The 21910-nt window shown below is 46.8% G+C and overlaps 2 protein-coding genes and 2 long non-coding RNA genes across 6 annotated transcripts in view; 2 read left to right on the top strand and 2 right to left on the bottom strand.

Moving 5' to 3' along the window:
• Positions 1–1262, top strand: part of LOC310832731 — a 150634-nt gene extending 149372 nt beyond the window's left edge. The window contains exon 2 of the long non-coding RNA XR_014558379.1: positions 789–1262. This is a non-coding gene — a long non-coding RNA (uncharacterized lncRNA). The remainder of the gene's footprint in view (positions 1–788) is intronic.
• The window catches only part of MYBBP1A (MYB binding protein 1a), a 55623-nt gene extending 54361 nt beyond the window's left edge, over positions 1–1262 (top strand). Inside the window, exons 27-28 of one of the 2 annotated variants that reach the window (XR_014558320.1) lie at positions 93–558; positions 807–1262. Coding sequence is in view for 1 of the 2 variants with exons in the window: in XM_083714335.1 (XP_083570461.1) it covers positions 93–489 (397 nt within the window). In the remaining variant the exon portion in view is untranslated. Of the gene's footprint in view, positions 1–92; positions 655–806 lie in introns of those variants that run through there. The other variant, XM_083714335.1, reaches the window with a different exon arrangement.
• A 5487-nt stretch (positions 1263–6749) lies between these two features.
• The window catches only part of LOC310832766, a 119214-nt gene continuing 104053 nt past the window's right edge, over positions 6750–21910 (bottom strand). The window contains exon 2 of the long non-coding RNA XR_014558420.1: positions 6750–7811. This is a non-coding gene — a long non-coding RNA (uncharacterized lncRNA). The remainder of the gene's footprint in view (positions 7812–21910) is intronic.
• Positions 6750–21910, bottom strand: part of LOC310832580 (sphingosine-1-phosphate transporter SPNS2-like) — a gene marked incomplete at its 5' end in the record, with an annotated part of 98597 nt that continues 83436 nt past the window's right edge. For both annotated transcript variants that reach the window (XR_014558339.1, XM_083714590.1), the window contains 2 exons: positions 6750–9472; positions 13161–13207. Coding sequence is in view for 1 of the 2 variants with exons in the window: in XM_083714590.1 (XP_083570716.1) it covers positions 13165–13207 (43 nt within the window). The remainder of the gene's footprint in view (positions 9473–13160; positions 13208–21910) is intronic.

Raw genomic sequence — 21910 nt, 5'->3', positions numbered from 1 at the left:
CCCCTTTTGCTGTCCTGCGATTTATCCAGCCCGCCCGTTTCTCTGTCCGGTGTCTTTTCAAAGCAACTTGGACAATTTCTCTTGATTTCCAGGCGACCGGTCAAGGAGAAAGCCCCGGCCCAGCCGAAGAACCCAGCCGCAGCTGAGGCGCCGAAGCGGAAGAAAAAGGGCTTCCTGCCTGCCACCAAGATACGCAAGAACCGCAAGAAGGTGCCGCCAAGCCAGTCCCAGGAGAACGGTGCCGAGAACGGCGGCAAAGAGGCCGCCACAACTGTTGCAGACAACGCCGCCCCTGCAGGGAAGAAGAGGAAAAGGAAGAGGAAGAACCGAGGGGGAGGCGGCGGCCAGAGCCAAGTGTCCGTGGAGGGTCCTCCAGCCAAAAAGTTGGCGCAGCCGCAAGGACACGGCAAAAAGGCTGATGCGCAGCAGGGCAGTTTGAAGAAGAAGAAAAAGAAGAAGGGAAAGAAAGGGAAGATGGCAGAGGACTGATTTGGGAAGGGAACTGGAAGGGGGAAAATGCTGGTTTTATAAATGCTCGGAGGAGCCTTGGCCAACCTGGTGCCCTCCAGGTGTTTTGGACTACAACTCCCATCAGCCCCAGCCAGCATGTTGTAGTTCAAAACACCTGGAGGGCACCAGGTTGGCCAAGGCTGGGGAATAAACCTTTTGCACCTTTTGTTTGGTTTAAACCAGGGTTTCCCAGACTTGGGTCCTCTGCTGTGGTTGGACTACAACTCCCATCATCCCTAGGTAGCAGGACAAGTGGCCAGGGATAATGGGAATTGTAGTCCCCAAAAAACAGCCAGAGACCCAAGTTTGGGAAACCTTGGTTAAATAATCCACTGAATGCAAATGTGTGATAAGCATCCCTTTTATGTATATAAAAAAAATCAGCTTGCAGAATTTTAACTATACTACTATAATATTACTATAGTAGACTGTTACGGTAGTATATTACTACTGATTGGAAGTTCAGTACTCTGCTCCAGAGTTACTAGCCTTGAAACAAATAAATAAAAGGTTTTGGGTCCCTTGGTTAACATGCTCGGAAAGCTCAAAGGAAGCCAGATCACAGATAATATATCACATTTTGGGTTTAAATGGAAGCAGCCTCTTTTAGACGTCGCTGTCTGAACTCCTTGGAACATTCAGATTTATGATCCGCTCCAGCCCGCCGTCCTGACCTTTTTAATAACAGAAGGCTGCAAGTTACTCTGCTGTTGGATGTGTAATCCTTCATAAAAATTATATGTTTTAAAAGAGTTAGCAGTGGTGAAGTCTCTGTTAGAGCTGGAACAGGTTTTTCTCTGCATGTCCTTATTTGATAGAGACGGGTTGGGGGAATCGATGCCCGCCTTTGCAAAAGATTAGCAGTCAATATAATAAAGGATTGTCCTAGAGCTGGAAGGGAGGTCCAGCGTCTTCCAGTCTAGCCCTCTGCCAGTCAGTGCAGGAAATCTGTTTCAGAGATCCAACCTCTTCTTCAGCACCTTCTGAGATGCTCCTTTAGACTTATGGACAATCAGACGTCCTTCCTCTCGTAGTTTGAACCCTCTGGTGTGGCTTATGCCACCTGGGACAACAGAAAACGATGTTGCTGAAGTTTATTCGGTGGGGGAGAATAAAACAATGAAAGGAAGAGTTTCTCATAGAAAAAAATTGAGAAAAATAGTGCCTGTATTTTCTGTTTCATATCTCATGTTCTACAAATGCTAGAAGCATGCTTATACTTTTGTAACTTGATACTCTAGAGCGGCTAGTCCTTCCTTTTATCACTTGATCTGTTTTTGCCAGGTTGAGCACAGTTTCCCTTGTTTTGGAGAAGACAAGGGCAAAGCAGGAGCTGAGAATTCCTGCATTGCAGGGGGTTGGACTAGATGACCCCGAAGCTCCCTTCCAACTCCACGATTCTGTGACTTCCATCCTCTTTGCACTTCCTCTTGCGCTAAACCTAAAAAGCCCTTCAAAAAAATGTAATTATACAAAAAGTGGCATGTCGTCAAGCACAGCATCCAAGGACAATTTTCTAAGCTGTACCACACCACCGTTGGTTAATCCTCACAAGGCTGTACCAGCCTGCAAATGATCCACTGTCTCCCCTGTTTATATTTCCACAGTTCGTGAATTCTTAAATACGTCAGGCTGTTAGCCAGCCAGATGCCTAATCTGCTTCTTGTGTTCTGTCCTGCTGGTGAATTTCTGCCTCAACGGGATGCCAAGTATATTGACACATGCCTACCTGCAGCACTAGAGATCTCTGCTCAAGAGTTCGGCTGGGCTTGCTGACTTACTCTTGGTTTGCGGCCTAAATCATACATCTTAATTGGACCTAAATCGTAATCTTGAATGGGGTCTGTCAATACAATTTGAGGGCTATTAAAGTCTTAATTTTGTTGGGGTCAATACATTGGTCCGGTTTTCTTAAAAGAGCAGATGGTGAGGCAAACCAGTGCCTGGGCCACACCACTTTAAGGCAGTTCAGTGATGGACTTCTCTGTATGAAAACTCAAGCCCCTGCATGTAGAAAACTAGTAGGAAAGAGGGTTCCTAGGGACATGCCTCACTTATATGCTAGATTTCTATCTGCAGTGTGCGTTTGTCATTTGCACAGAAACGGAGTAGGCAGAAGACACGAGTACAACTCCCCGGTGTTTTTATAACGCATAGAGCTTGATATTCCTCCTCGGATCTGCTCATCCTTCGGCCTGTCACGTCTTGCTTCTCTGCGGGTGCCGTAGAATAGGATTGGATGTGGAGAGGAGCGTAGGAAGACATCAGGGCCATGTGCGTCCCCCACGTCCCTCCGTTCAGTCTCGCTGTTTTAATTATTCTTTAATGATGCAGCTACAGCAGCCCACCCTCTGCGTATGTCTTGAAGGAAACAGCTGCTCATCTTTTGTGCCTGAGGAGAAGAGGCGGCACGTCCCGTTGGAGAACATTCATAAGAGCCGCTAAAAAGTTTTCCGCTGAGGAGAAGCGGATCTCTGCGTGGTGTGAAAAGGACCATCTCGCCAAGCAGCCGGGCGATTCGAGGTTCCAGACCCCTTGAGGACAAGGTTACCATGGCAACGCTCCCATCTGCATCCCCCTCGTGGCCTGGAAAGAGGCCTTTTGACATATGAAGAGGATTAGGCATCTGAGGGGAAATGGGTGGATGAAAATGGCTGGCGCCATGTGCAACAGCCTCCTTCACTAGTTCCCCCAGGGAGGTTTCCATCCTACGGAGTTCTGGGTACTTTGAAAATGGGGACTTAAACCACCTGCTTTTTGCTGTCTGAGGAGAAGCAGTACTAACAGATGGGTGTGAGAGATTCTGTAGTATTCTGTGCACCACAATGTTGCGGTGAGGAGCTCTCGTCCAGGGTTGCAGCAGCCAGCTACGCTCCTTTTCAGGATACTCCATTGCACGCTCCGCCATACAGTTTCTAGTCGCTGCTTCTTCAGCTGCCAGCCAGCATTTTGTGGCTACGTCCGTACCACACACTTAAAGCACTATGATGCCACTTTTTTTTTGCCAATTATTTTTTCTTGATTTTCCATAATCTTTAACCAATTGTCACCAAAGTAATACAAATTTAATACTTATTAAAATTAAAGTTACACCACTTTCTTGCGGCCTTCCGCAAACACCCCTGGGGAATGTGTTAAAGGTGCTGATTGATTTTAGGCGTCCTGATTCCTAGATTTTTATTTTTATTTTTGAGTTCTCCCTGGTACGGAGTACTGGCACCTTGTTTTATTTCTGCTTCTGTAATGGGCTAGGAGTCTGCTTCACCTGTTGAACAGCAGCCTGGAGGGGGGAGAAGATGGAGTGACTCCACCTGCAGCTCATCAGCCTTCAAGGACTCAATAGAACGTGCTGTTAAGAAGCAGCTGGCTTCAGCTGCCTTAAGCTTGAGTTTCCAGCAGCCATCAAATGCTGGAAACGATGTTTGCAGTTCCTGGCTTCTTGCTCGTCTTGACCCCTGAACCCATGATCATTGGATTCCTGGACCGTCTGACCGCATTGATTGCTGTTAGCCCGACCCTGGGACTGGACCTGACTTCGGATGCTGACCGAAGTCCACCTCAGAGATGCTTCTGGTTGGCTGGTTTGCACCTTGTCGCTCAGCAATGAGATTATGACAACTGCCCGCGGCAGCCATTTTGTGCTGGCACCCATGGCGCTGCCCTCCATGAGGAGCGGCACCTTGCTTCTTTAATCAAAACAGCACTGCCCATTCCCCTCACACAGCTACAATCCCAGGCGTCCCTGTAAAGAGGGATGGACAGGCTGATAAATATAATAATAATGTATTATTTGTACCCTGCCCATCTGGCTGGGTTTCCCCAGCCACTCTGGGCGGCTTCCACAGAGACCAAAGATACAATAAAATGTCACACATTAAAAACTTCCCTGAACAGGGCTGCCTTAAGATGTCTTCTGAATGTCAGGTAGTTATTTATCTCTTTGACCTCTGATGGGAGGGCATTCCACAGGGCGGGCGCCACTACCGAGAAGGCCCTCTGCCTGGTTCCCTGTAACTCCACTTCTCGCAGTGAGGGAACCACCAGAAGGCCTTCAGAGCTGGACCTCAGCATCTGGGCAGAACAATGGGGGTGGAGACGATAAACCGCTCGGGAAATTGCAGTACCCTTAGCAACATGCGGCTTCCAGAATTCTTTGGGGAAATCCATGGGAGTCCAAAGTGATTTTGCTGTGCTTTAAATGAATGGCATGTATCTGGCCAGAGGCAGAGGAGGTCATTCAGCAGGTTATTCCACCTGAAATGCTGCAGGCCTGGGCTTTGCTGTCCAGCAAGCCAGCATGCCCCCACATTGCTTCCAGTCGCTGCCAGGCAGGTCGGGAGTTGGGGTGGTAGCAAAATGTATCCTAAGGTTGAAGGGGAACCAACCTGGGCCTTTTGAGAGAGATCGATGCTTTGCCAGCAACGTACTTCAGATAATCCAACACACAGCTCAGTCAGTAGAGCGCGAGCCTCTTAAACTCAGGGTTGTGGGTTCGAACCCCCATTGGGCAAACTTTTTCCTGCATTTCAGGGGGTTGGACTAGATGACCTGCAGGATCCCTTCCAACTCTTACAATGCTATGTGGTCCTCAACAGATCGCCCCTAGAGGAATGTGTTGATTCTGTGAGGGGAAATGCCTTTTTCATTTGCTCTCTTTGCAGTCCTGTTCAGCACCATTTCTGAGACGGGGTGGGCGGTTGGTTGTGGGGTGGGGCAGTTGTGGAAACCGCTGTCAAGGTTCCTGCAGTGGGCGTTCCCTGTCGTTCACGAGAGATGTCAAAAGCCAGCCTAAGCGCATTATTAAAAGGCTATGCCCCCATTAAAAGCCCTCGGATGTGACCTGGCTCACCCCCTCCGCCGAAGCTCGCCTCTGAGCTGTGCCTTGTTATAAATTCTGCAAATTGGTTCTGCAAATGGAAGGGGGTGGTCGCGGCCTCTCGCAACTGGCAGTCGGTATGGGGGTTGTTCCTGCAGAGACTGTGTGTCAGGCAGCCGAATTGATTTGAGAGGATGAATCGTCCATGCCTGGAAGCGTCAGGGAATTCTGCCATGCCTGGGCACATGTGCATTTGTCTGAAGATGCATTGCTTGAATTGGGGGTGTGGGGGGAGTGTGCATGCAAGGTTCACGCTCCTCTAACATCTTTGCACTGATAAACACATGTACACACACCCACACCCACGTCAGTCACTGACTTCCCCCGTTTGCAGGCGGCTTCTACTTGAATCTGCCTGAATGCGAGTAGAACCATCCGCACTGTAACAAGTCATTTAGCCCTAAGGCTAATCTCTCTGTAGCTGACAAAAACAGGCAGGCTGACGCTAAGCGGTCTAGAGACCAATGATCTGAGCCCAGCTATGGCAACACAAATCTCAACAAGAGTTGTATTGGATCATATCAACAGCCCCCTCTCTCTATTGATTTCCCCCTAAATTGATTTTTGAATTCTGAATTTATTGTTACTCAAGTTTTATACTGTATTTTATGCTGTTTTTTGTTGCATCAATTAAGTGTTTTAAATTTGTCGTTAGCTGCCCTGAGCCAGGTTTTCTGAACCGGGAAGGGCAGGGTATAAATAAAAAATTATTATTATTATTATCCCAGACCCTGCAGTCATCATCTGAGGCCCTTATCCAGGTGCCGCCTCCACAAGGGGTCCGGACGGTGGCAACATGAGAACTGGCTTTTTCTGCAGTGGCTCCCCACTTATAGAACTCTCTGCCCCGGGAGGGTTGCCCAGTGCCATCATTACTGAGAATTAAGGGCCATTGCAGTGGGGTAAGGGGCTCACCCTGAATCACACCAGCAGAGCTCAGGAGAACCCAGATGGCAGTCCGCCCCCCCCTTTCCTTCCTAGTGGTGAGAGACCAGCAGTGCCTCCTATTTGCCAAGATGCTGCTGTAGAGGTGGCATGGGGGGGTGCTGCCAAGGAGGAGGCAGACCCAGCTTCCAAGGAGCACATCACAGGTGTTGCTGCCATCGCGGCAGCAGCAGGAGACACGTTCCTTAGAGCCCGGATCTGCTGCCCCTATGTATCCTGCCGCCCGAGGCAGTTGCCCTGCTTTGCCTCCTGCGTGGACTGGCCCTACTTGTTTGCAGCAAATCTCTTCAGATCTCTGCACAGGCATGGCTGTAAGCGCTGCTGGAGGAGAAACACCTGCGGTTTCCTTCAAAGCCGTTGTCTCACCTGGAACCCGCGTTCTCGACAGGCAGCCGAGCGAGAGATGAAAGCCGGCACAAAGTGTTTAAATAGCTTTATTTCTTAATTTACATAATGCATATATTTATATTTAATTCTTCTTCTTATACTCTGAGATCCATAATCAACTTCATTGCTCTTTAAAATATAAAATAGCCATTTTTTGTCTTATTTGTTTTTGTTTTGCTTCTGAAAGAAAATCAGAAAACTGGTTCGAGTCCTGCCTTGTATAACAAGAAAACGTACGTCACATTTCCATCCCTTTCACCATTTGCCAAAGCGATTGTTTTTAAGTGTCTCTTTATAAGGAAAGAAAGACGGGGGGGGAAAGGACGGAGCAAATGACAAAAGCCCGGCTGTGAGAGGCAGGGTGAAAGGTGGAACATTTGAGGAGATGCGGGGAGATGATGAGGGTGGAGGTCAAGATTACTTTCCCATCTTGCGTGGTGATGCTTCGACCTGATTTATGCTCTGAGAGCGCACCTTTTTCTTAATGTTCTTCTGCGGCTGAAATTCAGACCATGGTGATATCTTCCCCTCCAGGCCCTGACAGCTATGCTCTCCCTGCCACAGCACCATTCTCTCTGGCAAATAAATTCAGCCTAATCCCAGAGCTGGCTCATAGCTTTCCAATGCAAAAGTGGCTGCGTATAATAAACAGTAAACCTAGTTCCACTGTCTCTTTGCTTTGTATTTTTTAGGCCTCTTCTGGAGAGCAGGTTCCTATGTGCCTGTAGCCCGCTCCAGGCTTTCTACATCTGAGTCAAGTAAACAGGTGAAGGACAAATGTTCTACACAAACCCACCCCCTGCAGCTATTCCTGTTGAGCTCCCTGCACATTTTGGAGTCCTCATCCTCAGGGGTTCATGCACAGAAGCGGCTCCCTGCTTCAGAAGTTTGCGCTCCGACACACCTGACTTGCGGTGTCTATGTGTGTGTGGAGCTAGCTTGCTTGTCTCCACCACCCCACTCGACTGCAGAAAGCTTGTAGCGCCAACAACAGGAAGTTGAAGGGACTGACACTTCTATCAGGGATCTGTCGTGGAGAATTGGCACCGTGTACCATGCAACTTAGGGAGGTGGGTGGTGCTGTGGGTTAAACCTTAGAACCTAGGGCTTGCCAATCAGAAGGCCGGCGGTTCGAATCCCCGTGGCAGGGAGCTCCCATTGCTCGGTCCCAGCTCCTGCCAACCTAGCAGTTCGAAAGCACGTCAAAGTCCAAGTAGATAAATAGGTACCGATCTGGCAGGAAGGTAAATGGCGTTTCTGTGCGCTTCTCTGGTTCGCCAGAAGCGGCTTAGTCATGCTGGCCACATGACCCAGAACCTGTCTGCGGACAAACACCAGCTCCCCGGCCAATAAAGCGAGATGAGCGCCGCAACCCAGAGTCGTCTGCGACTGGACCTAATGGTCTGGGGTCCCTTTACCCTTTTTACCACAACTTGGCAGGCCTTTCATCTTCTAAGGTGCTACAACCTTTCAGCAGAGCCCCGAACCCCCATAGGTGTCACTACCTTCCTGGCCCTTCCTAGAGGTGCGAGGCAATATTCCTGACTATATGTGCATGTTCACTGACAAGAGATGTCTGATGTTAAACCCAACACAGCAGAAATCGCCCCTGCTGCTAACCCTCACGTTCTTTCTGCTTCTCTGAGTGAGTTGACAGGCGCTACTGGGAGCCAATCAGGTTCCTTCTGAAAACACAAATTTCTTGGAACAGTAGAGACTGGAGATTTCGGGATCTGGGTGGGATCACTGTGGCTCCGCCACAGCCTGCCCTACTCCCTCCAAAGCGTTCCCCAACATCAACCTACTCCCATAGCATTTGACTCCACCAGGAAACAGCAGTTCTTCTCCAACCTAACCTTGACCCAAAAGCAGCAACTATCTCACATTCACTTGCATTTAAAGAAACGGACACTCCGGGCAGCTTCATTTCTGACCGGTGAGGACCATCAGTAGGTAGGTAACATTCTCGGCTAAAGCTGCCCACACCGCCTCTTTCTCTGTTGCTTCTCCCCACCCCTCAAAGGGCTTGAAATTACGCTTGGATTCCCCAGTAGGAAGTTAAAACACCAAATTCCTGGCCAAGACCAAACCCTGCAGTGGCCTTGAGGTAGCTCCAGCAGCTTCCTGCTAGTGCAAAGAACACCTTTAAATTAAATATATATGTGTATATATGTGAATGTGCCCAGCCAGTCCAATCTTTTTGACCTCCTGCAGAAAGTGTCCTATGCCAAGATTCAATAATACAAAAGGGATCTTGGCTTTCACAACCCAAATCCGAGGCTCTGCTTCTCCAACTAGGATGACGCCTCTGGGTGGAGGCAAGAGATGGATGGCAAGAGCAGCAGTGTGTTCAATGGGGAAGGGAGTCTTCGCCGTTGACCCAAGGCAGCATCTTCATGGAGCTGAAAGCAAAGCTGTACACCGGTCCTCCAAGTGACTTCTTTTTGGGAAAGATGCCAGCCAGTAAGTTCCCTTCCCTCTGGAGCAGGGGAGACGGGAGATCTTCTTTACGCAAGACCGCAAAAGCACAGGACTCCATGTCTGTTGAGATGTGCTCCGACGGACTTCCCCTCTCCTCTGGCTGAAGTAACACCGTGTTGCTGTGTAATCGGTTCCCCGGGATGAATTTCCCGCGGCTTCATGTTCTGGGAAGGGTGGATCGGAGGGGGGAGGGCGTCTCCTGCAGGTGCTCGTTTCGGGGTTCGGCGGCTGCCGGAGCTCACAAAAGCTTTCCTTCATCATCCGGGACGTCAGCTGTGTGGAAGGGAACAAAGACATGTTGTTAGCATGGAAGAAGGGAGACACACAAGCTTTCAGAGCAAGGGAGACAGTTGGATGTGTATTAGCTCAGACCACTAACGGGAATATGTGTGGCCATAATCCAGCAGGCTGCAGAACTGGGCCAGAAGTAAGCAAGGGAAGACAGGTTCAGTTGTTTCCTATGGAAGTCTGCTGCATCAGGCAATTTGCTTACGGTGGTACCTCGGGTTAAGAACTTAATTCGTTCTGGAGGTCCGTTCTTAACCTGAAACTGTTCTCAACCTGAGGTACCACTTTAGCTAATAGGGCCTCCCGCTGCCACTGCACGATTTCTGTTCTCATTCTGAAGCAAAGTTCTTAACCCAAGGTACTATTTCTGGGTTAGCGGAGTCTGTAACCTAAAGCATCTGTAACCTGAAGTGTCTGTAACCTGAGGGACCATTGTATTTGTAAAGACGAAAATACGTGAGGATGGTATGGGCCTGACTTCATTCCTGGTTTCAATGTAGGATTTTAAAATTCCATGCTTGGGCAATTATATCAACTCAGATAGCCCAAGACTTGGAATTTACCTAAACAGGGTTTTATTCTCCTGTTCCTCATGACGGCACACAGCTTTAAGCGGTGATAAGTCTTAGGTTAATTTTCCTTTATAGCTGCTTCAGATACAAAGCAATTTTTTAGGACATGGATCTGTTCCGATCAGGCCCTTATTAAATACACTACAATGCCAAAGTATTAAGTTCTGCTGATCTAGTCTGTTCTTGCAAAATTAAAGAGTGAACATGGCATTCTCCTCTAGCAATGAGTGACAACCTGTAATTAAATTGTGACTCTCTCAATTTATTTTACAACAGTCACATCCTGTCTGTGCTGTGAGAGAGCTCCAGCTGGCAAACACTGGCATTCCCAGGTGGCCTTCCATCCAGGAACTGAGTAGTCCTAGATCAGCTTAGGTTCATTGAAGGGCCTTCATCTCCCCACAGCTATAGGTCATGTGATGCTCCCACTTATGTTATGTAAGACCAGACAAGTCTTTTTTCCGGGGGAAATCGCCAAGCGGCTTTTTACATGCAAACATATGCAATGGTTTGTTACATGCCCAAATATGCAATGGTTTGCTGCTTGCAAATATATGCAATGAAACTATTATTTAAGCAGTACAGGTAAGGCTACATTTTGGGACTGGGATCAGCTAAAGGAAGCAAGGGGCTCACCCAGTTTTGGACCCCCAGAGTGGGAAAAGCCATTGTGGACTTGGAGGTGGGGATTTGGAGCAGGAAATTGGCAGGCTGGGGAAAAGTAAAAATGCCCGCTTCCACTTCTAGAGCCTAACTGCTCCCTCTGAAGTGGCATTTTCTGTATTAAAAATGGAGGGGCTGCTGAGCTACTAATACACTTGGAAAGCCTGTTTGCCTAATAATGTACCTAAAGTGATTAAAAAAGACTAAAAGGACTGTCAAATGAATCCCTTGGTGTTCATACAATTAAATTTAATCGCAACTGTAAGAGCTACTTAATAGGATTGTGCAAAGGCTCCTACTGGGATGGCCGGATTCCTTTTATGACTCCAGTAGATGCCCTGTGCAGCCTTTCGCCGCCTTCCAGGAATGCTCTGTTCAATTTAAGAGTCACTGAGGGGAGCCTTCAAGTCCGCCTACTCAAACCCACTGCATTTCCAATGCATGGATAGAGGAGCAACTCAATTCAGCATGCCTTTAAAGACAGACATTCCCCATTTCTTCATTCGGAAAGGAATATGCACGAATCAAAGGGGCCAAGCCTTCAAAATCCGCACTCATCCAAATTTTTCAATGCCCTATACAGCTTTACGGACACAAACGCTTCCGCCTTGTGGTTTCACAGGCTTCCTGGGGCAAGGAAGCCTTAGGCCAGCGGTTCTCAACCTGTGGGTCCCCAGAGGTTGTTGGGCTACAACTCCCATCATCCCTGAGCTCTGGCCTTGCTAGCTAGAGGTAATGGGAGTTGTAGTCCCAACAACATCTGGGGACCCCACAGGTTGAGAAAGGCTGCCTTAGGCGATGTGCACATTAATGGCTTAAAACACTGCAAGATCCCCCCCCCACACCCATCCCCAGCTGCCCTTCAAATCACATTTGCATGTCATTGTACACATTTCTACGGTCAAATGTGTTTCTGAGCCGCCCTCAGTCAGCTGAGAGGCAGCGTGGAGATCTTCATATATGGCTTATGTTTTCAAATCAGATTGAAGCTGTTCTTAGGGTAAATGCCCCCAAATACAACATTTCTCAAAAACAAACAAACAAAACACCCTACAAGACATCTGGATTGTGGCTAATGTTGTGCGCACACAGCTTCACAAACCAGGAGCAGGAGTGCACTGGCTGCAGAGTAAATGGGGGTGTCTACCCAGGCTGCTCTCTCTGCAGACAATCACAGAATCATAGAACTGTAGGGCTGGAAGGGACCCCGAGGGTCATCTAGTCCAACCCCCCGTAATGCAGGAATCACAGCTAGAGAATCAAGATGGCCATCCGACGTCTGTTTAAAAACCTCCTGTGAAGGCGAGTCCACCACCTTTGAAGGAGGTGTGTTCCACTGTCAAACAGTTCTTACTGTCAGAAAGTTCTTCTTTCTGCCCAGAAGTGGAAAGAAGAGAACGTACCAACGAAAGAAGAATGGAGGACTAAGATGATAGTCTTTGCTGAAATGGCAAAACTTTCTGGGTAAGATCAGGCATGAAGATGAAGAAAAAGTGTAATAATGAACGGGGAATTTTTTTATAGATTATTTTAAAGAGCACTATAAAAATGTGGAAGCATTAGCAGGATTGTTGTAGCATTTATGAACTGAAGGTGGAATTATGATGTGAAAAATAATTTGAAATTAAGTGGAAATATAATTAGATGCATGGAAAATAAAGGGGGGAATGGAAGTCAGTGAGGGGGGGTCAATCAATGCAAATTTGGATTTGATATGTAAGCATATGAAAACTGTTATTAGAAAAAATGAAAATATTATAGATATAGATGGGTGGCGCTGTGGTCTAAACCACTGAGCCTAGGGCTTGCCTATCGGAAGGTTGGCAGTTCGAATCCCCGCGATGGGGTGAGCTCCTGTTGCTCGGTCCCTGCTCCTGCCAACCTAGCAGTTCGAAAGCATGTCAAAGTGCAAGTAGATAAATAGGTACTGCTCTGGTGGGAAGGTACACGGTGTTTCCATGTGCTGCTCTGGTTTGCCAGAAGCAGCTCAGTCATGCTGGCCACATGACCCAGAAAAACTGTCTGCGGACAAACGTCGGCTCCCTCGGCCAGTAAAGTGAGATGAGCGCCGCAACCCCAGAGTCGTTCACGACTGGACTTAACTGTCAGGGGTCCTTTACCTCTTTTATAGATATATAGATATAGATATTAAAGTTTTTCTTTCTAAGGTTTTGTCAATCAATCAATGTTTATTAAGGCAAACAGCCAGCACACTCCTAAGGTTTTGTCAGAATCTCCTCCCTTGCATTTTGGATCCATTGGCTCAGGTCCTACCCTCTGGAGCAGCGGAAAGCAAGCTTGCTCTCTCTTCCATGTGACAGCCCTTCAGGTATTTGAAGATGCTCCCCTTCAACACATCAGCCCAAAGGCCCAGCTACCTCCTTCCAACCTGCACACACACACACAGAAGACGCACACATCTCTTTTGGTTTACTCACCGCCTTAGACTTTCACAGAGGCTGGAGGCATCATGAGTTGATTTACTCTGCAAAGCAAGAGGGGGAGGAAAGGTATCAGCAAGTTCCAAAAATAAAAAAAACCACAGAAACTTTACAGACACAGACCCTGACATCGAGAGCAGCCGTCACTGAAGGCCATCCTGCTGGCTCACTTGTCATTTTTGGACAGGCGAGCCATTTGTGGAAGAGAAAAAGTAAAACAGGCAAGCGGAAACGGCATCGCCCAGGTGCGCTGGGCATCCCTCCCACGGTGGCCGTGCAAGAGTCGTGCTGCTCCCACACTGGGAACAGTCAAAGACCCAGCAGCATAAACTCCTCAAAGGTTTCTGCAAGCAATGTCACCCCTTCTTTAGCTGGGGGAGATGGTTGTTTTTGTACAGCGCATGTTGACAAGCCATCTTTAGACGACTCCCTGCCTGTCATCCATCCATCCCCTCTGGCAATACAACAACATCTGCCTATTTCCTGTCCTTTCCTCACTCCCCATTATCTGTTTGTGAGAAAGAATAACAAGCACAGTGTGCCAAGCAGGGGTCTCGGATTACTGGCACAAGATATTGGAGGCAGGGTTGTGTGTGTGTGTTTAATAAAATGGCTATAACACTTTTCTAAAATAAAGAGAGAACAGAAGAGAAAAATCAGACGACAGGCCAGCGTACAGGAATAGAAAACAGAAAACCAAACCAGCCGCTCAATAAAGTGAGAAAACAAGACGGCTTTGTATTAAAGTTAGAAAAAGCTAAAACAACAACCCCAAACTTCAAATTTTTTAAAAGAAGACCACCACACATTTGGCGCCCGGTCTAAAGCAATGCTGTCCTTGAGAAAGGCCTCCTTTGCCTGGGCTGCTTGAACCTGAGCACGCAAAGAACAATTCCTGCTGGCATTGCCCCTCAAGGGCTTGGGTGCTGTCGGGTGTTGGTGTGGTTGCTTGAGAACAAACAGGCAAGACTCTGACCTGTCTTTCCCAGCTTTACTATTATTAGTCCAAAATATTTACGGTGAAGAGCATCGCAAGTTCATGTCTGGCTCAGTCGCTAGCAGAATCTGGGAGTGGCCGGTCCTTGTACCTCCGCCAGCATAACAGCCGTGTGACCCCCATCCTTCTCCTCCCCTCTCTCTCTGCGCCGAAACCTACTGCGCAGAGTGGGCGCTGGCAAAGGGGGGCTTTCCCCCCCCTCCGCTTTGCACAGGCTCCATGTTGAGGATCTCCCTAGCATCTCCTGGTCCCTGCACCTCTGGAGGCGGGGCTTTCCTCCTTGCCAGAGGAGGAACTGCTTTGCAAGATCTTCGGAGGTTCCCTATAACACAACTGCCCTTCCACCTCTCACCTCTGAGCTGATGGCAGTTCCCTGACAGGTGCTCTAAGGGAGGGAAGCTGCACTGCTGTGGGGCCCCCATGGATGCTTCCCCTGGACACCCTTTGCAGCACAGACTGCGGTTGCTGCCTCCGTTATGAGAAGGACTGGGGAGCCAGTGGCCCTCTAGGTGCTGCCAGACCACGACTCCCATCCTCCTTGACCATAAGCCAGGCTGACTTGGGACAACTGGAGTCGGAAGTCCACGAATATCTGGAGGGTCACAGATTCCTCTGCCTGGCTGTAAAGGAACAATTTGAGGCAGCCATAAGGCCTGCCTTGTACTCGAGGTGAGCCTGATGAACACGCTCCAAATAATAATAATCATATTCCCAAGCTTGGAAATATTGCCTGCTGCTCTTGTCACCCCAAGAGTGCCGGCTTACCCACCAATGGTTCAGGCTTTCTGGGTTGGAGCAGGGCTGTGGTGTCTCAGGCCATATCTCTGCCTTATAGGGAACCTCAGGCTCAGGGGCAAAATATGGCCCCCAGACTCCTCTGACCGGTTCTTGGAAACTCTTGTCAAGTGCTTCTGCATGGTCAAATGTCATCAGGCTTCTCGGTTGCCTGGATGAAGGATGCAGAGATGTGCTCTGCCTTTTTCGTGGTCCTAATGAGCACAGCCTCCTGTACAAAAAGTCACACCTGTTGCCACACCCACCAGTAGTGTGCCATCCCCAAGTTTTTTTTAAAAAGCCCATTCCCATTATAGAATTAGAACTTCATTGAAAGCAGCTCGGATTGGTTACCTAAGAGCCCTACTATAGCTCCACATGGGATGCCTTATTTAAGTCGCTTTGAGTTTAATTTTACAAATAAGTGCAGTAAGTACCGTATTTTTTGCACCATAACACTCACTTTTTTCCTCCTAAAAAGTAAGGGGAAATGTCTGTGCGTGTTATGGAGGGAATGCCTACGGGTAGCATGCCTACGGATTTTGCTCCTCTAAAAACTATGTGCGTGTTATGGTCGGGTGCGTGTTATAGAGCGAAAAATACGGCAACTAAAAACAAACCCACTCCAACCTACTGGGGACAGATCTCCTTTATAAACAGCCTTCCCAAACAAATCTATTTTTCTTGAGATTGCAAATCTTTTTGTTCCTTAAAGAGGGGGAGGCAGCGACATCCTTTTCTGCTATTTTCTGAAAGGAAATAAGCTGCCATTGTTTTCTTTTATAAAAAAAAGTAGCAGAAAAGTAGAGAAAATGATATCTTGGAATTCGGAAAAGCTCTTTGTCTGCTGTTGCCTTCTGCAGAAGTTTTTTGTTTTGTGTTGCTTTTGGAAAACACCCCTGTCCTGTTTGTCTGTTCCACCTTCTCACTCACTATAATATAGCTTGCTGCTTGCAGGAATCTGCAGTGTTTAATCCAGGACAGACTAAAACTCATTTCACAACCTTTGCAAACTTCTACAATTAAGGAGGGTTTGCAGCAGTTGCTATTTTATTCTCGCCTACCTGCTCCAAAATGAGTCATTCAATTATTTCTAAAGGTATGTGAAAAAGGGATCTAATTTGATGCTCTGAAAGCTTTCCTGGAGAACCCTCAGGGCGTCTTTGCGCTTCTATGCCCCTTCTACTGGTAAACCGCTGGTTTCAGCGGAACGCTGCAATTTCCCCATATGTCACCAGCCTGAGTTTTGACCCTTCCACGTGTCGCCTCCTGGCGTTGTCTTACTTTCTACGGCACTGGGAAGAAAGCCAAAAGCAGCATAACGTTCATTGTAGGAACTTCAGGTGAGCCCTGGCCCAGGGATGGGATGTGTAAACCTGTCAACTGCAGTTTCGCTTCTCCACATTTCCACACCTCTTTGCCATTTTTAAAAGTCCTCAGGAAAATTCACCAGCATTTTAGTGCAAATTTCTCCCATGCACATTTTTGTACTCAAATATAGGAATTTTTGCAATGCTTTTCCTGCAACATAATGCATTTTGTGCATTACTTCCATTCATATATGCATTTTAAAACACACACTTAGTTGCATGTGTTTTAAAAATGCGTTTTTTAAAAAAACAGGATTAATTTAGGAGTGGGGAATCTGTGGCTCGCCACAAGTTTTTGAACTCCAATTCCCATCAGCCTCAGCAGCAAGGCTAATGGTCCATTCATATATGCATTTTAAAACACACACTTAGTTGCATGTGTTTTAAAAATGCGTTTTTTAAAAAAAACAGGATTAATTTAGGAGTGGGGAATCTGTGGCTCGCCACAAGTTTTTGAACTCCAATTCCCATCAGCCTCAGCAGCAAGGCTAATGGTCAGGGATGATGGGCTTTGGAGTCCAGCATCATTGGAAGGCTACCCCTGATCTCCCCAATGAATCTGCTAAATGTTACAGCCCAAGAAAAGCGGAAAGGAGGAAATGGCCTGAGCTGATTGAGCGAAAAATATTCCATCTAGTTACATATTGCTTGACAAGCAACGACAGTGACTCCAAGCCTTTAGGGAGCTGGCTGTGCTTTAGGAACCAAAGGCCGGTTTGCTCAAAGGAAAAGTCACAACCGATTAGGCCACTTGAAAACATTAGTGCAAGAATGAGAGAGGATGCTGTTCCTGAACAGATCTGGGAGACTCGTGTGTTGAAGGCCAGCCAGGGGACTGGACATATTAATGGAGGATATGAGGGCCTTACCAGCAGTCATTTGCTACGAAGGGATAGACAGAATAGTGTGGCCGCACCCTCGACTTTATGGAGTTTTATTTGAAGGAGTCCCTTATTTCCAAGTCAACTTACAAAGCATGGGTTATTAAATTGGCTTGTGCACAGTTAAGATTAACCACAGTTTAGCATTCAGATGCAACACTAAACTGGAGTCAATCAAAAATGGAAGTGAGAGCTTCCCGACTCATGGCCAAGCTGAAGGAGTCAAGGGGAGCACATGAGTCCAAGACTTGCTTTGGCTCATTCCAAATAACTGGTTGTGTTTGAGTGCTACACTAAACAACACTTCATCACATCATCCAGATGTGGCCAGCTACTTAGCCCTGATTTGTCTCTTTCTGCCACTGCTATCTCCAATGCTTCTCTCAAGGTTTTTACCTTCCTTCAACAATTTGAAGGGGAGAAGGATTCAGGTCTGTCATCTAGCTCCTTTTCCTTCCAGAGGAAAACTCAGGAGGATAAAAGCCAGCATTAAAAAAGAGAACAAAATCAATAGCTTTCGCTTCTCTCTTCCCCAGGCAACAAAGCGTCAAGGGCTCTTTATTAAGCAACCAAGTGTCGAGACAGAGATAAAACTCCAAAAGACAAAGATGCCCTACACTTTCAGCAAGTAGGACTGAAGCTCAAAGCTTGCCAGTCTCCTCCTTATAATGACAGATTTGCATACGGGTAACCTATATACCAGGTGCCTGCAAGAAAGTTGTTCTATTCCAACTCCCATCAGCCTAAGCCAGCAGGGCTAAAGTCAGGGCTGATGGGAGTCATGGTCCAAGGCTAGATAGCTCAGTTGGTAGAGCATGAAACTCTTAATCTGAGGGCTGTGGGTTCAAGCCCCACGTTGGGTGAAGAAATTCCAGCATAACAGCTTTCAACAAGCAGAGAGTTGCCATTTTGCATGGAGGAGCAGTCCATACCATGAACCCCTTCTGACCTGTAGTGGCACAATGCGAGGCACAACTCAAAGAGAACTAGCCCCTGGAGTCCGAAACCATCAATGGCTACCCCAGTCCTGTGATAAAGCCCTTCTCACCTTGCACAGCCTAACTGGTTGCAAAACAAAGATCTCCCACCTCCAAATCATCTGCCCTAATCATTTTTAAAGGATGCACTTGTCATTGCTCCTCCACACTTGTAAAAGCTGCTAAAAGCCTGCCAATATTTCTGTCACACAGGAATATTCGCAAATACACTGAGAAGGGGGAAATGTCAAGGTTGTGCGTGTGTGTGTGTGCGCGCGCTTGCAACTGCTTTTGAAGCTGTTGTGCCACATTTTGGTACATCGCAAATATAAAATATTCAGCAGTTTACTTTCCTGGGTGACACCAGATTAAATGCAATGAACTCGGGAATTGGGGCAAATCAGCCTGTTGTCTGAGCTTGAAATGGACCTTGTCTCCTGATATCTGTGAAAATGATTGTTACATACAGTACATAACCCACAAAAAGGTTGGGGGTCGCTGGCATAGAACATCTCAAGGCAACTTTAGACAGCTCTGATCATAGCTGGACATTTTAAGCATTTGCCCCAGGTATGTTCCACAGAGGTACAAGCCAGCTCAATGCTTCATTTACATACATCAATACTTAAAAAAACCCAACACTTCAGGACTTTTCAAATACCACTTTGAAACTTAAAAGACTGTTTCAATACCACTTGTCTTTTTTTTAATAGCAGCTGGAAGATTTTTAGTTGATCAGGCTGCTTAACAAAGATTTCAAACTTTCTGCTTTATGTGTGATTTTTATACTGAATTTGTCTACATTATTCTGTGTTACACTTTTATTTCTGTTTTAAACCTAATTGGTGTATAACAGCTAATACTAGTGAACTAATACCAGTGTACTGGAAGAAGCAAAGATCACCAGTGTTGAAGCAATGATTCTTCAACATCAACTTCGTTGGACTGGTCATGTTGTATGGATGCCTGATTATCGTCTTCCAAAGCAACTACTCTATTCCGAACTTACAAATGGAAAGCGTAATGCCAGTGGTCAACAAAAGAGGTTTAAAGACTGTCTCAAGGCAAATCTAAAAAAATGTAGTATAAACACTGACAATTGGAAAACGCTTGCGAGTGCTCCAATTGGAGAACAGCCTTCACCAAAGGTGTCATGGGCTTTGAATTAATAATAATAATAATAATAATAATAATAATAATAATAATAATAATAATTTTTACCCCGCCCATCTGGCTTGGTTTCCCCAGCCACTCTGGGTGGCTTCCAACAAAATATTAAAATACTGTAATGTATCAAACATTGAAAGCTTCCCTAAACAGGGCTGCCTTCAGATGTTTTCTAAAAGTCTGGTAGTTGCTGTTCTCTTTGACATCTGGTGGGAGGGTGTTCCACAGGGCAGGCGCCACTACCGAGAAGGCCCTCTGCCTGGTTCCCTGTAACTTGGCTTCTCGCAGTGAGGGAACCGCCAGAAGGTCCTCTTCGCTGGACCTCAGTGTCCAAGACACTCAAACTCAGGACTCAAGGGAGATACGTGCTAAGAGAAAGGCATGCTTGGCAAATCCACACTGTGATCAACTCCCACACAGTAACCAATGTCCCCACTGTGGAAGGACGTGTGGATCCAGAATTGGCCTCCACATTCACTTACGGACTCATTGTTAAAACCGTGTTTTATGGAAGACAATCTTACTCGGCTACGAGTGATCGCCAAAGAAGCAGCAGCAGCTGTATAATGTTTAGGGAACTTACATTATGAAGGGGCAGGCAAATGCAAGTAACACCTTAACCTCTCTATAATTGGAAGTGCGTGTGTGTGTGAGAGAGAGAGAGAGAGAGAAAGACAGGGAGAGCATCTATTCATCCACTTGTCAAGCACTCTTCTTATAACTGTGATTATAGGGCAGTCAAGAGGTCTTAAGGGACACTCCATCTTAACCCTAGGATTTTGAAACAAGCTGCCTTTCAAGCTCCAACCTGTGCAGGCCAGCATGCGCTCAGAACGCGACACCAAGATTAATTCATTAGCGAAGCCTGCGACCTTCGACCCCTTGTGTCCTAGTCTCGATTATGATAAATGGGTTTAATCTAAAGCTTATGTGCTGGAACCTATGGTCAACGAATAGGTCCGCAAAGCACTTACATCCAGTCTTTCTCCAGACTTGCCATTGGTGGGATAAATCAGGGTCTTGCTCTGAATCCAATTGGGGAATACACATAACGACAAATGATTCTGATTTCCAGGTAGGATTTTAGACACAGAGGGGGCTTTCTGGAAGGTATCCGCTGCTACTGGCTACACTTCTCTCTCTCTTTTGCTTACCGTACTTTTCCGTGTATAACAAGCCCCCATGTATAAGATGCTCCCTATTTTGGGGGACTCAAAATTAAGAAATGGTCAATGCTGCCAGTAGCACACGTTGCAGAAGCCAACAATAATCAGCCCCCTCGCCGCCAATCACCCGCCCAATTGACTCAACAACAGCCAATCGACAGCAGCCCTCGCCGCAGCCACCAATCACCAGAACAATCGCCGCAAACAACCTCCTACTCGCGGCAGCAACCAATCACCTGTTCCCACTCTGAACTGCCCATGTATAAGACGACCCCAATTTTTAAACATTATTTTAACAGGAGAAAACCTTGTCTTATACACGGAAAAGAATGGTACTTAGAGACACTTCTTATCAGATTTACGGGTGAAGTAAAATATCTGCTTGTAGACATGTGAAGGAGATGCATCTTATAAGAGAGCTCAAATCGACAACAGCAAGCATAAAAGGAGGTTCTTTGTAAACAGAAAAATGTTAGCCCCTCCGGCACCTTCTCTGTGACTGGCTGGGAGGCCAGAGTCCCAGTTTGTAAGTCAATCAAACAGTGCAAAACAGGACCTGACCATTGTTCTGAGAAAGAGAGAGACTGGAAAGAAGCATGTAAGTCAAAATAATTATAGCAAATACTGGTAACAAGAGGAATCTGCGTCAGCATCTTTTTGGTCATGCAGTTCTCCAACCAGGCAACGTTTAAAAAATGCACATATTATCGGAAAGTGTGCATAAAAATGAAAGTATTGGTGAAAACTATATAGAAAATTAACTTACAAAAATGCTATTTTGCACTTGGAAAAATACGTACAGTACATTAGTCCAAACTATACACAAAAATTAGGAGAAATTTACACTAAAATGCTATGAATTTTTATGAGAATTTTTTAAAAAGTATCACAAATTGCTGCAGAAATGTGGTGGACTGAACTAATTATTGGAAAAATGAAAAACAGAGCGAAACCAAATGGATGGACCCTTCCACCCCTAATGCAGGGCGATTGCCTGCTGAATAATACCTCCTAGGCCAGTCAGAATGGAAAGAGGAAGGATGTCAGAAGGGAGACAGAAAATAAAAATAGACAGGTTGGTACCAGAGCGTCTCTCTAGAGAGAACGCACAGAGGGCAGAGTTTGGATGCCTCTGGTTTTCAGAAACAAAATAAGCCGGAACACTCCTCAGAAGACTCAGCCTAGACTAGATAGCACTGAGGATATACCTGGCTGAGATCAAGGAACGAATCTACCACAAAAACATTAATCTGCCCATTGCCAAGAAGGGGCTGGAGAATGTGATCACAGGGACATAAGAAGATCCTGCTGGATGAGTCCATCTAACCCAACATCTTGTTTTCACAGAGGCAAGCCAGATGTCTACAAGAAACTAGCAAAAAGGAGGTACTTAGGTTGGGGGGGGGGGGAATCAA

The sequence above is a fragment of the Podarcis gaigeae genome (assembly GCF_964106915.1).
Source record: "Podarcis gaigeae genome assembly, chromosome: 15".
NCBI classification, from domain to species: Eukaryota; Metazoa; Chordata; class Lepidosauria; order Squamata; family Lacertidae; genus Podarcis; species Podarcis gaigeae.
Note: the sequence above shows the minus strand (reverse complement) of the source record. Positions and strands in the feature narration are given on the sequence as shown.